General features: G+C 40.6%; 1 protein-coding gene across 6 annotated transcripts in view; it reads left to right on the top strand.

The window, feature by feature from the left end:
- LOC308106082 (interferon-induced very large GTPase 1) overlaps positions 1 to 25,231 on the top strand; it is a 150,087-nt gene that overhangs the window by 1,125 nt on the left and 123,731 nt on the right. For 3 of the 6 annotated variants that reach the window (XM_080457095.1, XM_080457098.1, XM_080457091.1), the window contains exon 2: positions 3,824 to 3,907. The exons of 1 other annotated variant lie outside the window; for it this stretch is intronic. Coding sequence is in view for 2 of the 5 variants with exons in the window: in XM_080457096.1 (XP_080313222.1) it covers positions 9,994 to 10,078; positions 11,291 to 17,976 (6,771 nt within the window). In the remaining 3 variants the exon portion in view is untranslated. Of the gene's footprint in view, positions 1 to 3,823; positions 3,908 to 6,591; positions 6,678 to 9,985; positions 10,079 to 11,290; positions 18,134 to 25,231 lie in introns of those variants that run through there. 2 more of the 6 variants (XM_080457096.1, XM_080457097.1) reach the window with 2 other exon arrangements.

Below are 25,231 nucleotides of genomic sequence, written 5' to 3'. Positions count from 1 at the left end.
CGTGTGTGTGTGTGTGTGTGTGTATGTGTATGCGTGTGTGTGTGTGTGTGTGTGTGTGTGTGTGTGTGTGTGTGTGTGTGTGTGTGTGTGTGTGTGTGTGTGTGTGTGTGTGTGTGTGTGTGTGTGTGTGTGTGTGTGTATGCGCGTGTGTGTGTGTGTGTGTGTGTGTGTGTGTGTGTGTGTGTGTGTGTGTAGAATTTGGAAAGCACTGCCCTAACCCAAAACGGATGAAGGCTATTGCAAAATAACTGACTGCTTTTACCAAAACAATTACTGGCAGTCCATTCTTTTTTGTGCAAACTGATGAGTGTTTATGTATGGGGTGGGGCACCTCTCTCCCACTGGAGCAGAGTGTTTATCTTCGGGGTGGGAGTTGACCGATAAATATGTGTCTGGAGAAAAAAGACTCATTGAGGCAAAATGTCAAGTTCTGCAAAATAACAAAATAGGTTGGGTTTGGGATTGTTTGCTTTTTCTTTTTTTCATATTTTCAAAGTTAGTATGTTTGAGAACCTTCTCTGTTCTGGATCACATATCTCTGCTGTCGGGCAGAAATCAACTCAAAAATGTTAATTGTTCAGGAAATGAAAAAAGTAAATATGTTTTTATTTAAATAATTACTGCAGCATCAAGGTTAGTATTGTGACTTTATATATTGTCAGATACTTACATGTGTCATTATATTATAACCACTTTACCCAAATCCAGCACAATGGATCTCCAAGCTCACAATGCATCACAACGCCTGAATGAATGCCCTGATGCTTCGTGACACTGCTTATATAGGCCTACAATAATAAGCAGGACTTTAAGATGCGACGCATTGTGAGCTTGTAGATCGGCTATTTTCAACAATAACTTCTTCATAGAGGGTTTCACAGAGTTGCAGTTTCAGTATAACTAGCGAGAGAAATGCTAAGAACTAATTTCTTGTCACATTGCTCTCCTCAGTAAACACTACATAGATTTTAGGAATAGAATTCATTGTTTTCATAACATTAGCGTCAGTGCTAGTTTGATAAACAGGTACACTGAGTAGTGTGTAGTACTGAGTAGTTACTTCTGTAGTTACTTTTACCAGACTACGGGCATAAAGGCTGTTCAATAGCGTTGATTTATGAAAAAAAAAGAAGCTGAAAGTGGAGTTGGCTGGTTCCCGCCCGACAGCGATGATATGATATTTGACTTGACATTTCCTCATATAATTATACAGGTGTATTATTGATGTGATGTGTATTAATGCACCACGGTTATTGCACACTGTGTGTGTGTGTGTGTGTGTGTGTGTGTGTGTGTGTGTGTGTGTGTGTGTGTGTGTGTGTGTGTGTGTGTGTGTGTGTGTGTGTGTGTGTGTGTATGACTGTGTAAATCATGACTCTCAAGAGAATGTGTATAACTAGAAGGATTGCACTCAGTACCTGCACTAATGCTATGCATTTGTATTGAAGCATTTCCACATGGCATGCAGTTCAGCACTGTATGTGTTCAGTGGCTGGACATGAGCTCTCCATTTAGTTTGACGTGGTCAGAGGGAACACAGAATGTCATGGTGGTTACATCACACCCCCTTTAATCAATGTGACAAGTAAACAGGCTCTTACTTGCCCCCTATGGCAGTGGTGGAAAGTAACTAAATAAATACAAGTACTCAAGTAGGCCTGTACTGTACCTGAGGAATTTTTACTTTACTGGAGTATTTTACACACTTTGTAGATCTTTATTATTATTACAAAACATGCATTAACCAATTCATCCCTTTGGCAATTTGAAAATAGCCGATCTACAAGCTCATAGATCTGCTATTTTCAAAAGATGTTTATACATTTTAAACACTTGTGAAATTGGATATTTTACACAATGAGTACTTTTACTTTTGGTACTTTCAGTACACCACTGCCCTATGGTCAACATCAAAGACAAAGTCAAACCTGCTTCCAAGTCACTAATTAGTCACTTAAAAGGTTGCTGATGAAGTTACTGTAACACCTGTGACTCAATGAAACAACTTAATGTTTGTACACACATTGCTTGTGTGGAGAGGAATAAAGATCAGTAGCCTAATAATAGACTGGGGACAAATGTAGAAATACAGTATGTGCATGAAGGAGTTGTCCCCACTATCTTTCTCCCCTCTATTAAATGAACCCTCTGAAATTGAATTTCTTACCCGTGTGGTACAGATTGCTATACTTTACTAATATGTCAGTTTTCACAAATGTTTTCTTATAGAAATCATGATGAGATCACAGATCAGTAGATACTCTGGATGCATGGTACTCAGTTGAACAACAGTTTACTTATTTTCCATCCTACTAAAGATCTGATCTGACATTGATTTGGATAATCATGATGACAATGGATCATGGACATGTTGGTCTTACACTGTGTGTGTGTGTGTGTGTGTGTGTGTGTGTGTGTGTGTGTGTGTGTGTGTGTGTGTGTGTGTGTGTGTGCGTGCGCGTGCGCGTGTGCGTGTGCGTGTGTGTGTGTGTGTGTGTGTGTGTGTGTAATTCTGAAACCACTGCCCTAACCCAAAAGGGCTGCCAGTCATTTTGCAACTACTGATGAGTGTTTATGTATGGGGGCGGTGCACCTCTCAGTGGAGAAGAGGGAAAGAAGGGGTGAGAGGTGACAAATATGTGTCTGGAGAAAAAGGACTCATTTGGGGAAAATGACAAGTCCTAGGTTTGGTTTGGGATTGCTTTTTTTTCATATTTTCAAAGTTTATATGTTTGAAAATCTCTGATCTGGATCACATATGATAATTGACTTGACATTTGTTCATATAATGAGACAGGGGTATTCTTGATGTGATGTGTATTACACCAAGATTATTGTGGTATGTGTGTGTGTGTGTGTGTGTGTGTGTGTGTGTGTGTGTGTGTGTGTGTGTGTGTGTGTGTGTGTGTGTGTGTGTGTGTGTGTGTGTGTGTGTGTGTGTGTGTATGTGTGTGTGTGTGTGTGTGTGTGTGTGTGTGTGTGTGTGTGTGTGTGTGTGTGTGTGTGTCTGTGTGTGAGTGTGTCAGCACTGTATGTGTTCAGTGGCTGGACAGCTCTCCATTTAGTTTGATGTGGTCAGAGGGAACACAGAATGTCATGGTGGTTACATGGTGAAGCCCACCATCACACCCTTAATCAATGTGAAAAGTATGGCAGTGGTGGAAAGTAACTAAATACTGTAATCAAGTAGGGCATACTGTAGGCCTACTGTACAAATGTTTTATTTTACTGGAGTATTTTACATGTTTGGTACTTTTACTTCTACTCCACTACATCTCAGAGGAAAATATTGTACTTTTTACTCCACTACAATTATTTTAAAACTTGAGTTACTAGTGAGTTACTATAGTTACTTTGTAGATCTTTATTATTATCACAAAACATGCATTAACCAATTCATCCCTACTTTGGCAATTTGAAAATAGACGATCTACAAGCTCATAGATCTGCTATTTTCAAAAGATGTTTATAGATTTTAAACACTTGTGAAATTGGACATTCTACACAATGAGTACTTTTAGTTCTAGTTAGTACTAGTTCAAATAGCAGATCTACAAGCTCGCAACTCATGTTGTGAGCTTGTAGATCTGCTATTTCCACTACTTCTTAAAAAAAAATTTGGGGATTCTTTTGAAAATATTTTGAAATAGTAATAATTAAAAACAAAATGCAGGAAAAAAAAATAAAGACTTACTCGCGACCCATAACAATTGGTCCGTGACCCACATATGGGTCTCGATCCACTGTTTGGGAAACAGTGCCCTATCCAACTCATGAATTAATTATTGTTTGATTTGACTGAACATGCTTTTTCCATCTGAAGGTCTCCAGGCACTGGACTGCTGAAAACCAGAAGAGGACACAGAAGTTTCTGCTTCCTGTCCAGAGAGTGACGCTGCAGTACAAGGTCAGTCAACAGTCCATGGTTCTTCAACAGGGGGTCGTCCGGGACCCCTAGGGGGTCCTCAGAGTTATTACAGGGGGTCTGCCAAATTGTTGTTAGATAGGGATTTTTTTTTAAATATTTTTGCTCCTGTTCATTTCCGGGTTGCACGGCCCAATTATTAGTTACGGTAATGTCCCTGACAATTGGGAAGGCTAGGAGATCTGGCTTGAGGCTGGGGGGGTCAGCGCGCAGGCGCAGAAAATTGCGGTTGAGTGTCTGCTATCTGCGCGCCGGTTGTGGTGGCCCGGTCTGGGCCAAATTTGGGTCCCAGTCCGGCCCTGGCGATCGTGGAATGAGCAACACAGCTAAACGTGTGGGTAGCGTGGGTATCGTGGGTAAAGTTGCAGGACCCATTCTCAGGTGCCAGTCACACACCTGTGATGTGTGCTGGCAGGTCGCTCAAAACGAGAGCAATTACCAACAGAAGCATATTGGGGGATTTTACCAAATATTTAGGGGGCGCTACCCACATGTTCAGCTGTGTTGCTCATTCCATGATGCACAATCCTTACAAGTTATACATTGTTGTAAAGATGACTAATCAACGATATAATATAAAATACAATACCAAATGGTATTATTGAAGGGGAGAAATAATCGACTGTAGTTGAGTTTCTGAACTTTTTGTGAGGAGTTTATAACATCACAAAACCCAGTAGGGATTTTTCTTTTTTAAGGACAATTTTCATATAATCGACATTTATAATCGATAATTACAAATGATTATTAATAATTTAGCTTTTTGGCATTTTATCATTTGTATTATTATTATTATTATTATTATTAATTTTTTTAGGTGTTTTTTTTTTTAGTGGCTTTTCTACAGCAGATACGCAGCTGTGAGCTCTGGTGTTGGAAGTTTTCCTAATCCATTCATGGTTGATTGTTGTCAAATCATTTCATACTGTATGTGAGGTTGTGCCTAGGGCTGTCCCCTAAAAGTCGACGCGTCGGGCAAGGAGCCTGACATCGACTTGCATTCCTTGAATCGAGTCGTCAATGCCATTAAAAAAATAATAATTATTATAATTAATTAATTATTATAATCAAATCGATTAATCGAATATTCGAATACTTATAGGTCGAATAAGTCGAATGCTAAAAATCACTATTGGTGAATGCCCTACTTGCTCCCCCACCAAAGTGAAATAAGAAATGGTTTAGTAAAATAAAGCAAAGAATTTAACAGAAGAACAATGCTATATTGCATGAACTGTTATACATTAACAGTTGAGATTAAGCACAAAATGCGAGAGGGGGAAAACTGATTATGAGTATATAAACATATCGTTGCTGTCGGGCAGAAACCAGCTATTCACCAGCTGTTAAACTTTTTTTCCCCTTTAAAAAAAAAAATCAGTGCTATTGGACACTGTGTCTGTGTGTGAGTTTTACAAATATTGAACCAATGCAAAGTATTAAAAACCGCTTCTGACAAAAACTCCATTGGATCCTCAAACTGTCGTTCAAACCACCTAACTCCAACTTTGTGGAGATAGTTGTTTTTTCCATCATTGATTAGAATGACGATTAGAATTTCCGCATTAAAGGAGAGATCCGGCCATTTTAAGTGTTATCTTTGATGTGTCGCTAATCACTCACCAACATTGAAAGGGACGTTGAGTTATTCCAGAAAATCCCCTGTCGTCCAGTCTGGAGACCCCCTCCGTTGGCATAATGGGGGCCGTGTGTAAGAGTGAAAATCGTCTATTATAACCGATGAAAACTTTTTTTTTTCTACTACCACTCATCGTGGAGTCTCATGATACTCAAACATGTGCTGAATGTCGCTCACGAGCTACCGTTCGTGCAGAACGAGATGACGCTGGTTGCTTGTTTCTCTCACAGAACCTGGCGTCTGTGAGAGAAAGTTTTCATCGGTTATAATAGACGATTTTCACTCTTACACACGGCTCCCATTATGCCAACGGAGGGGGTCGCCAGACTGGACGACAGGGGATTTTCTGGAATAACTGCATTTCTGCATTAAAATGGCCGGATCTCTCCTTTAATGGTCAAAAACTCCAATTGAGCTGTATTTGGGTAAAGTGATGATAATATAAGGACACAATCACGTATCTGACAATGAAGTCGCCATACCAACTTTGATGAGGCAGTATTGTGTTTATTTTATTATTTTTTTTCCTGAAAAGTGAATTTTGGTCATACTGTAGTTGGTTTCTGCCCGACAGCAGAGAAGCAAGTTTTAAGGCAAATCTCACTAACAGCTGAACTGATCAACACCACATTTCGTGTGCACGCTGCCAGTAAGCCAAGGAAATACATCCTTGAATATTGTCCACATGTTTTATATGTTTTGAACTATTTCACTTTTAAAAACTTTTGTATTATGCTAGTTAATGAAATAAGGATTGGGCAGAACTTTTGCCCATAAATGGGGATGAATGATGTCAAAGTATGATGTCAAAGTACTGGATAAGCATAAACATGTACTTAAGTACAGTACTCATGTACTCAATACTCACTACTCAGTTACTGTCCACCACAGGCAATGCGTGAATAGAAGGTGTGACAAGCACCTCCTTCACATTGCTCTCTCCTTGTGTAATACGGCTTTCAGTACATTGTTTGGAGCTGTGGTCATTCGTGTCTCAACTTTCTTCCCCTGTATGCTTACTTTGCAGTTTTGGTCATTCTGGGACTCATCCTTACTCTCCAGAATCCAGACATTCCAAGATGTAAGCTCCAGTCTGTGCTTTAGCTCATAAAGGTAAACCATTAAGGCTCATAACATAAAGGTACCCATGATGAGCTTCTTGTTAGAGAATGTATATTATGGTAGGGCTGGGAGATATGACTATCACCAATAGCACTATTATTTCAAACTTAAAAACTTTTGCGTAAAAGTTTAAACCTAACTAATTCCTTCAATAATAATAATAATAATAATAATAATAATTGTCACCGCCAGGCCGAAAGGCATGGCGAGAGAGTATGTTTTGCACCCTGTCCGTCCGTCCGTCTGTCCGTCCGTCCGTCCGTCCGTCTGTGAACAGCTAATCTCCGGCACCGTTGGCCCGGCCGCTGCGAAAGTGTGCACACACACTCCCTGGATGCCAAAGCCAATTTTTTTCAGATTTGTCAGTTATAGCACCACCAGGAGGCCAATTTGTGTAAAACACATTTTTGGATATCACTCCTACACATTTTGTCCAAACCTCACGCAAATCGGTACACAGTATCTCTATAGTCATGTGATCAACACGGATCTGTCCGATTTTCCATATTTCATCCTGATTGGCTAAGATTGGCTTCCAAAGTTTGCAGGATTGGTTTGTTTTGAACACAATCCCTCAAATCATCAACACAGCACGCGATTTCCGTGAAATTTTGCGTGTGCATTCCCACTAGGCCGAGGAAGAAATGCCACTTGAACATGTTCACATCAGGCTCATGGTGGCGCTATAACAGGCCGTTTCACGTTTTTACCTATAACTGCACCGATTTGTCTGAAACATTGCACGCACACTCCCTAGAGGCCATAGAAAAACCTTTGCCCTGCATGTTTCACATCAGCCTTTTAAAGCACCACCAGGAGGCCGATTTGTGCAAGACAAATGTTTTGATATTACTCCTTCATATTCTCTCCAAAAATCACGCAAATCGGTACACAGTATCTCTACAGTCATGTGATCAACACACATCTGTCAGATTTTTCATGTTCCATCCTAATTGGCTAACATTGGCTTCCAAAGTTTGAAGAAGAAAAGAAGAAATGCTACCCTTTTCACATTGGCCTGTTATAGCGCCACCAGCAGCTCTAATTCTGATTAGAGTGTCAGTGTCCGATTGAAAGACCTAAGAAGAAATGGCACCCTTTTCACATTGGCCTATTATAGCGCCACCAGGAGGCCACCATAACCTACCTGACCTGGCGGAGACCTGTGCTCCGAGGAGCACTTTTTCTTGTTATTATCTTACTATCTTACTACTATATAATTCTTATTCTTACTACTATATAATTGACAAAAGCTCAGCCTGATCTGGCAGGTTGCCATAGCAACCAGATATAGGAAGTTTGACCTCCTTATCACAATTACGGAAAACTCAAAGAGTGGCGGTGTACTAGCAGACATACCTGACCCACAGAAGGAGCCACGCTGCGTCAATCCATGCTACATGGACCCTGTGGGACAGCCAACCCTAACAGCCCCTGCATGGTCAATAACAGCTTCCCTAAAGACTTCTGTGACAACACTCGACTGCCTCATGATGGCCATGGTTACCCACAGTACAGGCGGCCTAATGACCGAGGTAGGGAGTTTGGGAGGTTGGGACTAGAGGTTAGGGCCGCAAAGCAAAGCGGGAGGGAGGAGAGGAGAGGAGCGGAGCCGAGAGGAGTGCTGTCTGGAACAACCTCGGATCGGGCCTAGATGTGACCTGACATCTAGTTATAATAATTATAATAAAACCCTTTACCTTGAATGGAGAAATACTACAGTGGAGCCAGATGAAATAATACGAATTTTGATAAATGTTTGTAAACTCACTAGGCCCACACTTTGACTATAGATATATTCTATACATCAAAATAGCACATAGCCTACTTTTTGCTTTATTACCGCTTGAACAAATCCTTGTTCCTCTACCTGGTTCTACACTAATCAGATCCCACTAATTAACTACACCTGCCACTTTTCCAAGTGTAAAATTAAGTCAATCTCTTAAAGGCAGTACACTCAAAAGGTATTTCCCATTCATGTTTTACCATAGCAACCCTTGTTTTATCCTAGCAACCGCCTGTTTTACCCTAGAAACCAACTCTTAACCCTAAAGGTGGTTACACACCGGCGAATGTGGCGAATATACGCAAAATTCGGACTCGTTCCGAATAATTAAAAGACGCTTTTTCGCTTCGCTTTTCCGCTTTTTCGCGCCATGTACGCTTGCATTGACTTTCTAAGGTTTTTTAAAAAAGCGTATTATTCGCACGAAAAAATCGCCCCGGTGTGTAAGGACCTTAACACTTGCGGTGGTCCTTTAACGCCAACAATACTCAACACTACAAACATTCTTAACTACGACATTATACTGGCTACCAACAAAGCAAGCCCACACTGTTTCAGGAACAGTATTTAATGGTTGCTAAATTATTATTATTATTATTACTACTACTACTACAACTACTATAGCCCTAGAATGTCTGCGATCTTACATACATTTCATGTATTCCAAATACACAGTCATAGATCACTCTGGCCGACGCGCTGTGTAGTCACGATCTGCGCGGCCGTAAAGTGCTCTAAACTCCGTCTGTACTCACCCAATAATTAATTCCTAAGACTTGGAGTCAGATATTGTCCTCTAGTTTCATATCCATTTGAAAGTTCTGCCAGAAAACGTGTGTTTAGTCAAATATCTCCACTTTTCCACGAGCTGCACACAGACGACTTTCTGTTCGGGCGAGGGGCCCGGAATGAGTGCAGGACTGAATATATCTAAACTTCCTTTGGGAAGCACAAATGTTTGGGACACACAATTGGCAGATGATGTGATTCATTACCCCGCACCAATCACAAGTACCTGTCAATTGTGTGCCCCATTCGTTTGTGCTTCCCTGTGTCAATTTGTTATGACGTTTGTGATGACCAGAGGATGTTTGGGTATATTCGGTCCTTCACTCAAGTCGTGCCCCTCGCCCGTACAGAAAGTCGTCCGTGTGCAGCTCGTGGAAAAGTGGAGATATTTGACTAAACACACGTTTTCTGGCAGAACTTTCAAATGGATATGAAACTAGAGGACAATATCTGACTCCAAGTCTTAGGAATTAATTATTGGGTGAGTACAGACGGAGTTTAGACCACTTTTACGGCCGCGCAGATCGTGACTACACAGCGTGTCAGCCAGAGTGATCTATGACTGTGTATTTGGAATACATGAAATGTATGTAAGATCACAGACATTCTAGGGCTACTACTACTACTACTACTACTACTACTACTACTACTACTACTACTATAAAATTAGAAAGGCCACTAGAATGAATGAACAAATAGATGTGCATTTTCTTTATTGCAGTTTGAGCCATGGCAACTATAGAGCTGGCAGCTCTTGGTCGACCCTTCAGTCTGGGCATGCTGTATGACTGTCGACGAGACTTACTAGTCCCAGGTAAATTGTAATAATACTCTATGACTGTCTGGTAAAGCTTCAAATGTAGGAATGTTGTGATTGTACGCCACTGGCTTTTACATGTTTACATAAATGGAAATCTATTTTTATCAAATATGACTTTACACAAACAATTTTGTGTATAACTAATATAATGCATGTTTTTTTATGTATGGGTGCTCCTCCCAGTGAGAAATTAACATCCAAACCTAACAGTCCTGTTTTCTGCCTATTGCTCTCTATCAAATCAGAACTAGTTTTGCCGTTCGCTCCTAGCACTACAACAAAAAAAGATAACTACGATTACAGTATATCATTCATCATTGTCTGTTATGGTGTTGACTCTGCCCTCCACTTGAATTAGAACCATTTTTAAAACTATGTCTTTATAGTTATCGTTATAGTGCTTTGTGTGAACGACCCTTATCTCTCCACAGCTATATTACATTGTGTATGGGGAATGACCCCACCTCGCATATGACATGGATAATAATAGTTTAAGACACACCAGTAGTACTGGCCTGCACAGGTAAATAAGGCACAGGTGTGTGTGATCATTATGATTTTCCTGAGCAGTCCAAGACATAGCAGTGTAGGGTAAAGTGTTGTTCGAGAGAAAAATACTAATACTAATATGGCTACTTAGACAGCCGTCGAAACCACCGCATTGTGCGGAAGAGAGGTAGTGTTTGAGAATGAGTGCTGTCGCGGCTTTGAAGGTTAGAAGAGTGCAAATTCCTTGGTGAGATCCGGCGCAGTCATCCAGTCATACTTGCCTATTGCGTGGGCAATATAAGAGTCAGGTTTTCTTCTTTCTTTTACTTTTATTTTATATTTTTTTCCCCATAAAACTAATTTACACATAAGAATTTACAACTGATGTGGCGACGCCCCCTCCCCATATACTTTGCGTGTGTCTTAAATAATTATCCATGTCATATGGTAGGTGGGCTCAATCCCCATACATTATGTACTATGTAGCTGTGGAAAGATGGTCTCTTCATTCAGAGATCAATGGATCAATGGTTTATATAATAGATAAAGTGTGGAACAATACACAAGTGGAAAATAAGTTCAAGTAAGACTACATTACACAGCAAGGATAATGTAAAATGTAGAACAAGGGAAAATAAGATAGAGTGTAAAATAAGGTAAGAATAAGCACTGTAAGAAAAAGAAAAATAAATATTTATATTGATCATTCCATTGCAGGGCTTACGTTGTGGGATCATGAAGATCTGGAAAAGAATGCAAAAATCAGTCCCATGAACAGCACTGAATTTGAAATTGTTGCATCTGAATCAATTGAGGACAAAACTTCAGCACTGAGTGTTGACACATCCTTGAAAGCAAGTTTCTTGTGTGGACTGGTAAAAGTTGATGGCTCTGCCAAATATCTCAATGATTCTAAGACCTCACAAAATCAGGCCAGAGTAACATTACAATATAAAGCTACCACAAAGTTCCAACAACTGTCAATGAATCATCTTGGAAGAGGCAATGTGAAACATCCAGATGTCTTTGATTCAGGCACAGCAACACATGTGGTGACAGGTATACTTTATGGGGCACAAGCTTTCTTTGTATTTGACTGTGACGTTTCTGATGTAAAGACTCGTCAAGACATTGAAGGGAACCTGAAGGCAGTAATCAATAAGATTCCCATGGTCACAATAGACGGTCAGGGTTCTGTAAAAATGGAAGACACAGACATTGCAAAAGTAGAGAAATTCACATGCAAATTCCATGGGGACTTTTCACTGCTGAAAAATCCAGTGTCTTTTAAAGATGCAATACAACTCTACCAAAGCCTGCCAGAATTGCTGGGTGCAAATGGAGAGAACTCTGTACCACTGAAGGTCTGGCTAATGCCTTTGAAGGATTTAGACTCTTCTGCTGCTCAGCTTGTCCGTCAGATAAGCATTGGATTGGTAAGGGAAGCTCAAAGTGTCCTGGAGTACTTCAGTGAACTGGAATTGAGGTGCAACGATGCACTAAAAAGCCCGGTCACACAACAGTTCCCACAGATTGGCGAAAAGCTGAAAACCTTTAAAGATCAGTGTAACCAGTACAAACTGGATTTTCAGAAAAACTTGGCCATTAAACTTCCTTTAATCAGAGGAGGTGGGGAAGAGGAAAGTGTGCTTGCAGAGTTCCTAAAAACAAGACACTCTTCTCCTTTCAACAGCAAAGACCTGACTGAGTGGATGGACTGCAAAGAGAGAGAAATAAACCTCACAAGCTCCCTCACTAAGATGATGAAAAATGCAAAGATTGTCTCTTCGAATGAATTTGAAACAATATTGCTCAATTCAGAAATCCAGCATGTTGTATGCTTTGCTTTAACGTCACTGCAAACCTTTGAACCATTTATGTCAGCTTTATCAAGCTACATAAGAGAAACACCAAAACTAGTGAGCGCTCAAGAAACTACAATGCATAACCATCATTTAGGTGAGGAAAAATGGTACACTTCAGAAATGTCAGAAGTGAGAAAGAAAGCAAAGCTTTTCAAAGATTTTTCAGAGGCTAACAAAGACAACAAGAATGTTCAGTTCCTCATAACATCTACAAGAAATGAGAGTCAAAGGGGAGCAAGTGTCTACCTTTATGAAGATGGGTTGTTGGCCAATGACAATTTCCAACCACCTTCAAAGCCTGAGAAATTAACAGCAAGTGACACAACCCACAACGGTGTGACACTCAAGATGTACCCACCGCAATTTGGGGCAGAATATGTCAGCCACTACTCTATTGAGTACTGTGTCACTGGACAAGATGGCTGGCACCAACACACAGCATCCAAAGCTAATGAAGTCACATTGCCCAATTTGTCTCCTAACACAGAATACATGTTCAGATACCGAGCAGTGTGTCCAGTTGGCAGAGGGCCAGCCAGTGAAGTCAGTGACTCCATGACAACTTTACCGACAAGTCCACCTGGAAAACCTCGAGTTTCACCATACTCACATGGACTATCAGTTACATGGGAGAAACCCTCTGAGATTGGGGATGGGGTGACTGTGGAGAGATACAGAGTAGAGTACGCAAAAGTATCCACTGAACAACTGCAATGGAAGAAAATGATCTCAAAAGTTGAAAAAGCCATAATTTCTGGGCTTGAGCCGATGACAGAGTATGCCGTTCGAGTCACATGTGAATGCGGTGTAGCTGGTAGAAGCAAGGAAAGCAGTACAGTCACTGTTCAGACAACAGGTGACTTGAAGTCATTTCTGAGAGACCTGGGGTTGGAGCATCACTACACAGAGAAGCTATCCTTGAGCACAGTACTCCAGATTGATAAAAAGACCATTACAGATGAACCTGCTACTTGTCATTCAGATCGTGCATGGCATTTTCTGAAGAAGTTAATGATGGTTAACGTAACAGCAAGGAATGTAACATGTGAACCAGCAGGTGAACCAAACAGTGATGCTGCCTTTGACACAGATTTAGAGCTTGAAAATATGCTCAACAGTCAGGGCTCAGATATGATTCACCCCTTAGACATGGTCACTGCTCTTTTTCTGTGCTCCAATGGTTTGCTACAGCAGGAAATGGCGTTGAAAATGTCCATGTGTCAGTTTTCAGTACCTCTGCTGCTTCCTAATTGTGAAACAGGTCAGTGTCAGTTCCTGCTTTGGGCAATGAGAGACATTGTCAAGAGGTTCAGACCTCATTCACTTTCAGATCCGAAAGGCTTTATTGAAGACAGAATTGTTCTCACTGAACTTCCAATGGTGTCTTTTGTAAGACTGGGTGGATGCTCCTTGTCCAAGTCAAAGATTCTCAATAATCTACTGAGTAATCCCCAACAGTATCATGAAACATTTGTTCACCGAGACATGGAAGGTGGTGATCGTCCAAGGACAATATCTGATGGATTGGTTGAAATCAGTTGGTATCTTCCGTGTGGAAACACTAACATTGATGTTTTTGGTGAACCAGTAGCCATAGCTAACCTCCGGGGGGACATCAAATCTTTTGAAAAACAATATGAATTTCTTTGCCAGACATCTGCAGCAGTTTTTGTGTTCTTTGACAATTTAGACTCTCAATACAAACTACTGAGTAGCCAAAACAACAAAGCACAACTGTTCTTGGTTGGTAACACCCAGAGCAAAGGTTTCAGTCTTGATGCCCTTAAAAAGGTGAGATCAGAGTTTAACCTGAACATCAACAACATCCTTTTAAAGAACAAACAGAATGATGCAGACTTTGTCAGAAGCCTGAGACAAAAAGTCAGTGATGTGGTCAACAGCTCAAAGATGAGGATGAAGATGGAAAAGATGACGGCTGTCACCAATGAACTTGAAATTGACGTTGATGAGGACTCCCTAGAGTGTCAGAATGGCAAGAGAAATGCAGATGCCATCACCTCAGACATACAAGATATTCTTAAGTACAAGGAAGTTCAGCTTCCCCTGCAAGGACAGATATTGAAAGAATTCGCTCGTTTAGAGAAGGAGGAATTCAGGCTTAAGAATGCTGGCGAGAAAAACATTGAAAATTACAAACGTGAACTCCTACAGAAGAAAATACAACTTAGAGAACAACAAAACCATCATGGCATGTCAGAGGCCATGGCCTGCTTCATAAGTGCATTATCAAGCCCAGGGATGGAGAGGGCGTATTTTTTGAAGTGGATGCGAATGAACCTTGATAACTTGTCCCGAGTAAAACTCTCTTGTCTCCGTGAACAGTATAAAGAGAAATGTCAGAGTTCTGAAAACCAAGATGAAATTAAAGAGCTTGATAGACAACTTTCCAACAGTTCACTGGGGATAGAACACTTCTTGCGCGAAATGGGTCAGCTATACGAGTCTGCAATGTCCCTACCAGACAATCGTGAATCACCTCAACAGCTACGCCATCTTCCCAAATTGTGTGCAGAATTGCTCCTTGAAGGATTTCCCATGGAGTTGGTGGACGGTGATGCATCCACCATTCCTCTTACGTGGGTGACGGATGTTCTCACTCAACTAAGTGCCTTGGTAAAGCCGAAGAACAAACTCCTGGTCGTAACAGTTCTTGGAGTTCAGAGCACAGGAAAGTCCACACTCCTTAACACTATGTTTGGAGTTCAGTTTGCGGTCAGCAGTGGTCGATGCACTCGAGGTGCCTTTATGTTGCTCGTCAGAGTGGAAGAAGACTTCAAAAAGGTTCTGAACTGTGACTTTGTGCTCATCATTGACACCGAGGGTCTGAAGTCACCAGAACTTGCACAATTGGACAATAGCTATGAGCATGACAATGAGCTTGCAACACTTGTTGTAGGGCTAAGTGATGTCACTATAATCAACATTGCGATGGAGAATATGTCAGAGATGAAAGACATCCTGCAAATTGTCGTCCATGCTTTCCTCAGGATGAAAGAAGTGGGGAAGTCACCCAACTGTCAGTTTGTTCATCAGAATGTGTCAGATGTAGCAGCCCCAGACAGTAACCTACGGGACAGGAATCTGCTGTTGCAGCAGTTGAATGAGATGACTCAAGCTGCTGCCAGAATGGAGAAAAAGGAGGACAACAAAAACTTCACAGATGTGATGAAATACAATGCAGACACTGGGAACTGGTACATCCCTGGACTCTGGCATGGGAACCCACCAATGGCACCAGTAAATGCAGGGTACAGTGAGGCTGTTTATGAGTTCAAGAAGAACATAATCCAAATTCTTGGAAGCAGCAAGGCATCTGCTAATGAAGTACTGGACTTTCTGGAATGGACAAAAAGCCTGTGGACTGCTGTACAACATGAGAACTTTATCTTCAGTTTTCGAAACAGCCTTGTGGCCGACGCCTACATGAAGCTGTGCAAAGAATTCAGCGAATCGGAATGGAACGTCAAAAAACACATGTACACATGGGTTACACAAGCTGAAACAATGATCTCAAACTTTGGAATTGTGAAATCTGACATATCAAACCTGGAAGAGTTACTGGATCAGTTGCTCCTTAAAGCCTTCAAAGAGCTGTCTACGTGGGAGACAAAACTCATTCAGTGTCTGACTGAGTATTTTGATAAAAAAGAAGGACACGTCTATCTTGTTGAGAGATACAGAGAGGACTTCTTAAACAGTGCAAAAAGCCTTCAAAGAGAAATTCAGAACTCTGTACGCAATCAATTGAAAGCTGCTGTTGAAATCAGGCAAGGGATGATAAGTGTTGATGGAGTGAAGAAGACCTTTGCAAAGAAATTAGAGGACAAGGTGCTTAAGTTGATTGAGGAATGCCGTAAGAGTGACCACAAGAGAGATATGATTTCATCTTCACTAGACAAACAATTTGATGAGCTGTGGGAACAAACTGTTCGTGAATTACACTTAACACGGCTACCAGACATTGACATCTACGGAAAAGTCGGACTTCAGCTGAGGTCGAACCTAATGCCAAAGGGGGGTCATGCTTGTGCATTACTGGGACAAAGAACCCTGGAAGAATGTGGACACGGTGATTTCAAAGTGAAACCTGCTGATGGAATCATTGCTTCTGCTAAACGCAAGGCTAAACAATGGTGGAATGGTAAAGATCGGATCATGGCTGCACAAAATCTAGCTGACAGGATTATAAAGGCTTGCACACAGTATGTGTCAGAGAAAGTGGAAAAGAAAACTAATTACCATGACACTTACATCTTAGAGATCCTACACAAGATTGATAACATTCTGAGTGACAATGGAGATGTTAAGACAGATATTGAGTTCGAAGTTCACTTAAAACAACACATTTGTGGTGTGTCAGCTCGAGAGTTTCAGAAAATGCACAACGACTTCAAACAAAATAATGACCCGCAGGTTTGTCTAAATCAACAGAAAGACAAGCACTGTTCTGCTTTTAAAGATTTGTTCTATGAACGTAACCAGTGTCAGCAAAAAGCAGACGATTTCACAAACCTCTGTCTGAGACCTGCAGTTGAAGACTATGTCACCAGTTCCTTGGGTCCAGACATTGTTGATGCAATGCTGGCAGGCAAAAATGCTGATCAATATAGCACACGAACATTCTTCCAGTACTCACTTTTGAACTATTTGCTGTCAAAGGACAGTTTTGAGACCTATGTGAGCTACATTAACTCATATGAAGATTTTGTTCAAGACTGGATATTTGACCAAATTGTGGAACAATTCTCAAGTGGGCATGAGATGTCTGAATTGGAAGAACAACACGTAGAAGCAAACATCAAGTACATAACCAGCGCTATCATAGATGCCCAAAAGGAGAACATCACTGTTGATACATTTGTCCAAAATATTTGTAATGGAATTGGTGATAAACTGATCATTCCAAAGGATGCTCTGGAAACTGTCTTGATCCTGAACAACTCAAACCAGAAGGATTTTGCTCATTGCCTTTCAGTGTCTGTGAAAGAAATGGGACAGACGCTTAGAGAGACCTTCAAAGAAAGTGACCTGCAAACAAAACTAAAGCAACTTCGTGTCAAACCCCAGAACGAGCTGTTCAACAGACTCTTTGGATGTGGAAAACAGTGTCCATTCTGCAAAGTGCCTTGTGAGGCAGGAGGCAAAGCACACAAGGAACACTTTGCCTCAATCCATAGACCTAAGGGTCTTGGTAATTGGAGGATAGAAGAATCACAGGAACTCGTTACTGATATATGTTCTTATTCAGTGAGCAGCTGTGTGGCTAAATTCCGTTGTTCTGAGACAGAGGGTAAGTTTCACCCTTTTAAAGAATACAGGGACATTTTCCCCAACTGGAAAATTCAACCAGACCAAAGCATTGAGGCATCAGACTACTGGAAATATGTGATGGTAAAATTCAACGATGAATTTGCCAAAAAATATGATGCAAAAGCTGCTGATATCCCTCCAGCTTGGATGAAGATTGTCAAAAATCAGGCACAGAAAAGCCTCAATGAGTCCTTTAACATCAAATGAGTCTCTACTGTGTTTAGTTCTTTGCTGCCTTTGACTGTATCACCCATGAATACTATTTCCTACAATGTGTCAAGACATCAAAACAATTAAGGCAAAACGTTGGATGTTATTGCTATAGCGTCTACCAGAAGACTAGATAGTTCACAGCAATGGCTTCCATCAGTGACCACACACATTTCAAATAAGTGATCATGATCAGACACATGTATAATCTTTCTGTAAGGATCTTCAGTAATTGTATGTTTCTTTTATTATATCCTTGAATACATATATGTTATGTGCTTGCACATACAGTATGCACTCGCCTCTTTCTACAGTACTACTATTATTTGTTCACCAATGTTTATTTGTCTTCTGGTTTAGTATCTACACTGCCTTGCTGGTTGGCTCTGCTGCTCTGGTCCATGGCTAGACACTCACCTGTGCTTCACTATAATTGAATTGCTCTGGTTGCTCCTCCCTGTATCAGCTGTACCTCATGCAGTCATTAAGGCCTTGGTTTATAAGGAGGAGCTGTCTCTAGTATTTAGAGATCGCTCTCCAGCACCCCAGCAGACAACATCCGCCTTTTGTTCCCTGAGTTTGTAGTTATGTTTTCAGTTCAGCTAGGATGGGCCTGGTTGTAAGTATGCTTTTGGCGTTTTTTCTTTACTAGTTCAGTTTTTGTTTTGGTAGTTTATGGGACTCTGGTGGGACTACGGGCACATAGTGCTTGGCTCGCCAGACTCCCCACTTTTGATTTTGGCCAGCCCATAACTTTTCTTTGGTTGTTAGGATTTTAGTTAGGTCTCAGTTTGGTTCATTCACAACTCCTATCCTATGTATTAGTATATTGTTATGTTTAGTACTCTGATGTATGTGCTAATAAATATCTACTGCAATATGATTACCTGAATTTAAAATAAAATGAATTGCTATTGAGACCTGACTTTGTCCTATCATTATGTTATTGCTATTGGTGTTTGAGCCAGGTTTAATGGCGTAACATAACTTCGGGGCAAACAATTCACAAACAATTTTGTTCGGCACAAACATCATTTAGGGAGCCCATAATGTAATTTGGGGGTTTGTGCAAAAATCTTATGTTGTAGTAATACTCTAATCAATGTTCATACCTGTACCTACTGTATGTTTCCTTACATGGATTGAATTTATGATTTACTTATAGAATAATATTCACTAATGTATTAGATGTATAAAACACTGTTATATCATCTTGCACATTCTTTTTTTGAATAGTTTAATTACAGCAGTAAAATGTTAAATGCCCTGAAATTATATGAACATATTTTATTGATATCGTGTGCATTGTCATAAACCAGCTGAAGCATTATTTTGTGCTGTATGAAAAACATTCTTTAACAAAACAAGAACATTCTATTAGGCCTACTTGTGAATAAAGAGACCAAGTGAGCATTCTGCCTTTGAATGTCTTTAATGTTTCAGCATAATGTGTATAAACAGCCAAAGTAAACAGAAATACCATCACATTATTTAGTTTTACAGTTTTGCTTTACTTAAAAAAAACTAAATAAATCATCTTTTGTTATTTTATATAAATATTCTATAATTGTCCAGGGTTTCTAAATCAGAAAACAAAATGTAAAAACAAGATAACAGGTGCAAAGTCTTCATGAACACCAAGCTGAAATCCAGCTCAAGGTGTGTGACGGTGAACATGTGTTGTTTAATATTATTATTCATGTTCAATATCACAAAAACACAATTAAATCGTTAATCATTTGTGTGACAATTAATCGTCAAGTTCAATACTGTAACCGTGACAGCCCTAGTCAGAAACGGCTAAAGATGCCTAAAAGTAAAGCAGCCATATGAGGAATGTGGTGCTGATGCTGTCATCATCATAAGGGCTGTCACGATCATGACCTTTTACTTGGCAAGTAATTGTCATACAAGTACTTACGATAACAAGTGGAAATAGCTGATCTACAAGCTCAAAATGTGACGTGATGTGAGCTTGTAGATCAGCTATTTCCGATATTTCTCTAAAATGTTTGAGCATGCATGTATAATTGTGATTGTAAGATGGACCAAACGGCCAAGGTTCCAAAAAAAGTGATGTTCAGAAATGCAAATGTAACCCCTATATTTTGGTTCACTCCCAGCAGATTGACGACGCCACACTTCTCTCAGGTTCACAGCATTTATTGCCAACATCTGTCAGACAACAACAACAGGCACAGTGTGGTTGGTGGTGTGCAGTATCAAGACACAGCCCCATGACAAGGAAATGCAGCAGCAGAAAGGGCCCACAATATTCACAGTGTGATCGTATAGTTTTAACATTTTTAACAACATGAATTAATTGACATAAATTTAGCCATGAACCTGTTTTCTTTTTAGCATTTTTAGAAAATGCAACAATGAATTAAATTAAAATAAAATACAACATTCTATGCAAAAAGGCTTATCAAATTAATACAATCATGTATCAATGAACTAATTCCCCTTCACAAAACATACCTGTCAGACAACAACAACAGGCACAGTGTGGTTGGTGGTGTGCAGTATCAAGACACAGCCCCTAAACATCAGAACAGAAACAATACATTTCAAATGGGACCACCATTACTGTTGTGCCATAATACCATGCTGCTTGCAACTTATCACATCAGAATAAAAGACAAAACAGTACAATTTTCATCTTACTGACAATTGCAAAACATGTCCACAACATTCATATCACTCAACATGTACTTTGATTTAAGTGAAATTAGCGTTTTGTAACTTAATACATGAAAATTCGCGGAGCTGTGTGTGACATACCATGACAAGGAAATGCAGCAGCAGAAAGGGGCGTGCTGCTGGATTCCTGGGACTAATATAAACACCACCCGCCACAAGAGGGCGCAGTTACACCAAAGGGAAAATAAAAGGGAGCCTTGCATAGAGTAACAGAATACACATGAATTTTGACGGACTTCAAACACAATAACAACTCTGTTACACAAATGTAGGCGTTTTATTGTTTTATTTCACAGTGGAGGCCTTAAATAAACAAACACAAATACTTGAAAAATAAACTAAAAAAGGAAATAAAGACTAAGGCAAAACTCAGGGAAACAAACCCCAACACTGCACTAAGGCTATGCCCTTTAATAATAGTCCTGTAGCAGAGGCCCTCAGATTTTGAGATACCCCCACCCGAGTTAGAACAAAACACAACCATGTTTTTTCTTATCTTTAGGGTCTCCCATTAATGAAATGGATTGTTGTGACATTTTATTTTGGGGCAAAATTAGTTTTTTGGGCTATTCTTTAGAACTACCCCAATCTCTAAAAAAGGCAAATCCGAATAGGGCAAAGGTGACCAAAAATGCTATAACTTGAGAATGCTCACTCTTATCTTCATCAAATTTGCTGAGGTATGAACCAGGTGTCTACCCTACATCACAAAATAATGTAATTTACACAAAGAAATACTGAAATATAGTCCTTTAAACATACCTTTAGTTTAGGCGGAAATTGTACTTTTGTAGTGAGGACTCTACTTTCCCTCATTTAGAAAAAAAACATACATTTATGTCAAATAAGCTGTTACTGCATAGCCTAAGATGCTATTAAACAATAACCAGTGTTTGTGTAATGCTTCTCTGTATTGAGGCCTGCAATTCTCCACACTATGAAACATGAAACTATGAAACACACACAGCAATCATGTGTGAGTGTGATTGAATATGGTGCTGTACTTTGCTCACATACATAATTGCCTCAACATTGCCTGAAATGTTGCCCCAAAATCACAAGAATAGATATTCAGGGAGGGTTAAACAATGCCAACTGAGAAGGAATTTGACTTTTAATTTGATTTGGACTTTCATTTGGTATATATAAAGTACAAAAAGTAAAGTGTTATTCCAATACTTTTTGTAGTATTAGGTGTAACATTTTACCAAAGTTTTACCACTTTTAAGGTGTTATTTTCAAGATGGTGTCCAAGATGGCCAAAACATTAAAATAGCTTTATTCCTTCATTATGTATCCTAGACAAGTACGTTTTGTGTCTAATCCCATGTTTTGGGGGCCTGGGAATCCATCCACTGGACCAAATTGCAGAGATACAATTAGATCATTGTGAAATCCAATATTTTGTGACTCTATTAAAACACTCTGAAATGGTCACCTGCTTAACTAATTATATAATAAATCTCCAACTACTTATATTTCTTTTTTACTGGAACAAGGCTTCAAGATATTATATATCCTCAAAACACAACAAAACTAATAGTCACAATTTGCAGTAATTCAGAAGGTGGTGGCAGAGAATATTGTCAGATAGTATTGTTTTCAATATTGAAAGGTTTTGGATAGCTCTGTGGATCAAATTTAGCCCAAACTAAATTCATCTTTAACTATACACCCCACCCCAAAAACATGTCTTGCATTATGAACCAATCTCTCTGCACCCCTCCCCTTACCTACCCAACTGCATAACTCCTCCCCTACATACACGAGAATATTTATTTTTCTCGTGGACAAGCGCAGTGTCATCTTGTAGACACAAGATTTTGAAAAACATTAAATAGATGTTTTAACACATTAGGAAGGCAATCAGTGTGAGTGTGCAAAGAGGGGTGGGGGTGGTTATGGAGGTTAGTGTAGAGCTGTCAGAACCGAGTATCTACTGGGTGCCTAGACAGAGGGGAGTATGGGGGGTGGGTCTGGTCTAGAGTTTAGTGGGCCTAGGGTTCCCCTCAGGTGGGTAGAGGGGAGTATGGGGGTCACTGGATTGCTCCCTGGGCACTTGGAGCGCAGAAGAGCAAAGTTAGGAGCCAAGGAGACCCTGAGCTTCTCCTGTCCCCCATGTCCGACGTGCAAAACCTCCAACAGAAATGATTCACCATTTCAACGAAGACAGTTTTGCAAACGATACATGAAAGATAAACTTGTATCTTTGCCAGATCTCACTCCAAGTGGCTTAGGGAGCCTTCGCTCTCCTCGTTCTCAGCTCCTCCAAAAGCAAATTAGCATTTGGGATACAAACGATTTCTAAGTCACGGCACGCTGGAGGACGGAGTGAGGAGGAGGCAGAAATCAAGGTATTGGAATTTAGCTAATGCGTGAGGCTGAGAGAAGTGTCCCTATGTCGCCTGGCTCACTGGATAGTCCCACTGGTCCCAAGTGGACCTCCACGCTGGCTCCCGAGATAGGCACTCCCGAGATAGGCTCTCTTGAGTTAGCATAGGTAGTGAGGACAGTCCCCAGTGGTGGTGGTTGTAAGACCTCCACATGTTGCAAGACTGTGTCATATACATATGTATGTATGCTGGCCCCAAATGGACCTCCTGGCGGGTCTGGCTGGCTCCTATGCACTCGTGAGTGGGCATAGGCGTTCGTGAGGAGGGTCGGCCCCCCCCCCATAGTGGTGGTTGTAAGACCTCCACGTGGTGGTGCATGACTGTGTGTCAGGCAGACAAGGGTGTATGTCGGACTGGCTCACAGGAGAGTCGGTGGTGGCTGACCATTAATATTCCCAGGGGCCCCCAGTGACTTATCATTATGGCTCAGAGCATCCTCTCCCCTCTCCTCTCCTCTTAGTCTCAGGAATAAGGAGATGTTTGTGACAAGCACATCTGCACCTTATCCACGTCACACTCCTCCACCACCCCTGCCTTTTTTTTAGTGTAGCGTTGTGAGCTTGTTCGGCTATTTTCACAATGTTTGCCTCTTTCTTACCTAATATTTGAGAGAATATTGAGTCTTAAGAGTAATTCAATTGTAACTTTAGAAATGTGCAGATACCCTGTATACACTTATACTGTATGTTGGTTTGTTTACTGTTGAGTGAGAAAACAATGTTGCACATCAAGCTAGCCATTGTATAGATTTGTATGATATACTGGGAGCAGTATGGGTTAGCGCCCCAGGCTGTGTCTTCCGTGAGGAAGAAACCCAACAAACCCACGGTGAGGCCTTTAGGAGGGCCATTCCAGCAAACCGCAAGTGGAGCTAATACCATTAGACGGCCCAATCTAGTGGTATCGACCCAAGGAACCATCACGCCAGAAGGAAATGTTTGGATCGGGGCGGTGCACCGGATCTGGCGCAGCGCTCAGGTCCTGGACCTGGTGAGACGGAGGAGCCCGGCCAGGAGACAACCCACAGAGCCTAGTCCCTCCACATGCCAGAGCCTCCCCGTGTTCAGGCAGAGTACTTCCGGAGAAGCAGACTGAGTGGCCCTGTCTTTCCCTATAGGACTGACCGTGGGTAGCTACCTGGGATGTAAGTTGGGGCTTGATCAACCCCGGCTGGGTCACCTGGGCGAGGGTGTATGTTGCGAGACCCGAAACACCCTATGACCCCAGGCTACAACACTGATGATACATCCCAGGTGCATCCATGTGATGTATTCTTTATAGCCAGTCTATCACATTGGCAGCCATGTTTTTACAAATGTCACAGTACCACCCAGTAATAATTAATTTATTCCTTATTGGTATAAAAATAAATCTTGAAAGCTTCAACAGAATGTGAATTACATATGATATATCTACTGTTGATGAATTCACCAATCCTGGGCATTATGGCATGTAGAAAAGGGAGAAATGTCAAATTACATTGTTAAATATGATTATAACCAATTTCTTTAATATATAATTGTACTTAAAATCACTTGACTATAATTTATATATGCTAATTGGATTCCTAGATCACCAAAACATGGGGTTTGGCACCAAAATTACTTGTGTAGGGCAAATAATGAAGGAGTAATGGGCTTTTAAGGAACTGGTGGCGGCCATCTTGGAAATTTGACATTTCTAATGATCAGATTTTGGTAAACTTTTGATATGTTATTAAGTACACCTGATACTACAATAAACCATTGAGAAACCTAATTATTTTTGGGTCAAACCATATTTGCACCCACCTATAATGTTTTATTTCCAGAGAAGGGGTATGTCTAAAGATGTCTCATTTGCAATAAAACTGTACTAGATCTCTCCACACAACCACTGGTTATTGTGTAATAGCATCTTAGGATATGCAGTAACAGCTTATTTGACATAAATGTATGTTTTTGGGCGGTGAAACCGCCCCTGTAAGTGAGGTTTGGAAAAATGTACAATTATCCTGCGCTGTGAAACCGCCCCTATAAGTGAGGTTTGGAAATTTGTACAATTATCCTGCACCGTGATTGGCCAATCACAATCTATTCAGGACTGTGATTGGCCAGTGTCACATGACACATGTGCATAGCCCTATATAAGAAACCATAACTTGAAAAAAAACATAT

This window comes from Gymnoscopelus braueri (assembly GCF_963280865.1).
Source record: "Gymnoscopelus braueri genome assembly, chromosome: 18".
Lineage (NCBI taxonomy): Eukaryota > Metazoa > Chordata > Actinopteri > Myctophiformes > Myctophidae > Gymnoscopelus > Gymnoscopelus braueri.
The sequence above is the reverse complement of the archived record's forward strand: the minus strand, read 5'-3'. Positions and strand labels throughout refer to the sequence as shown.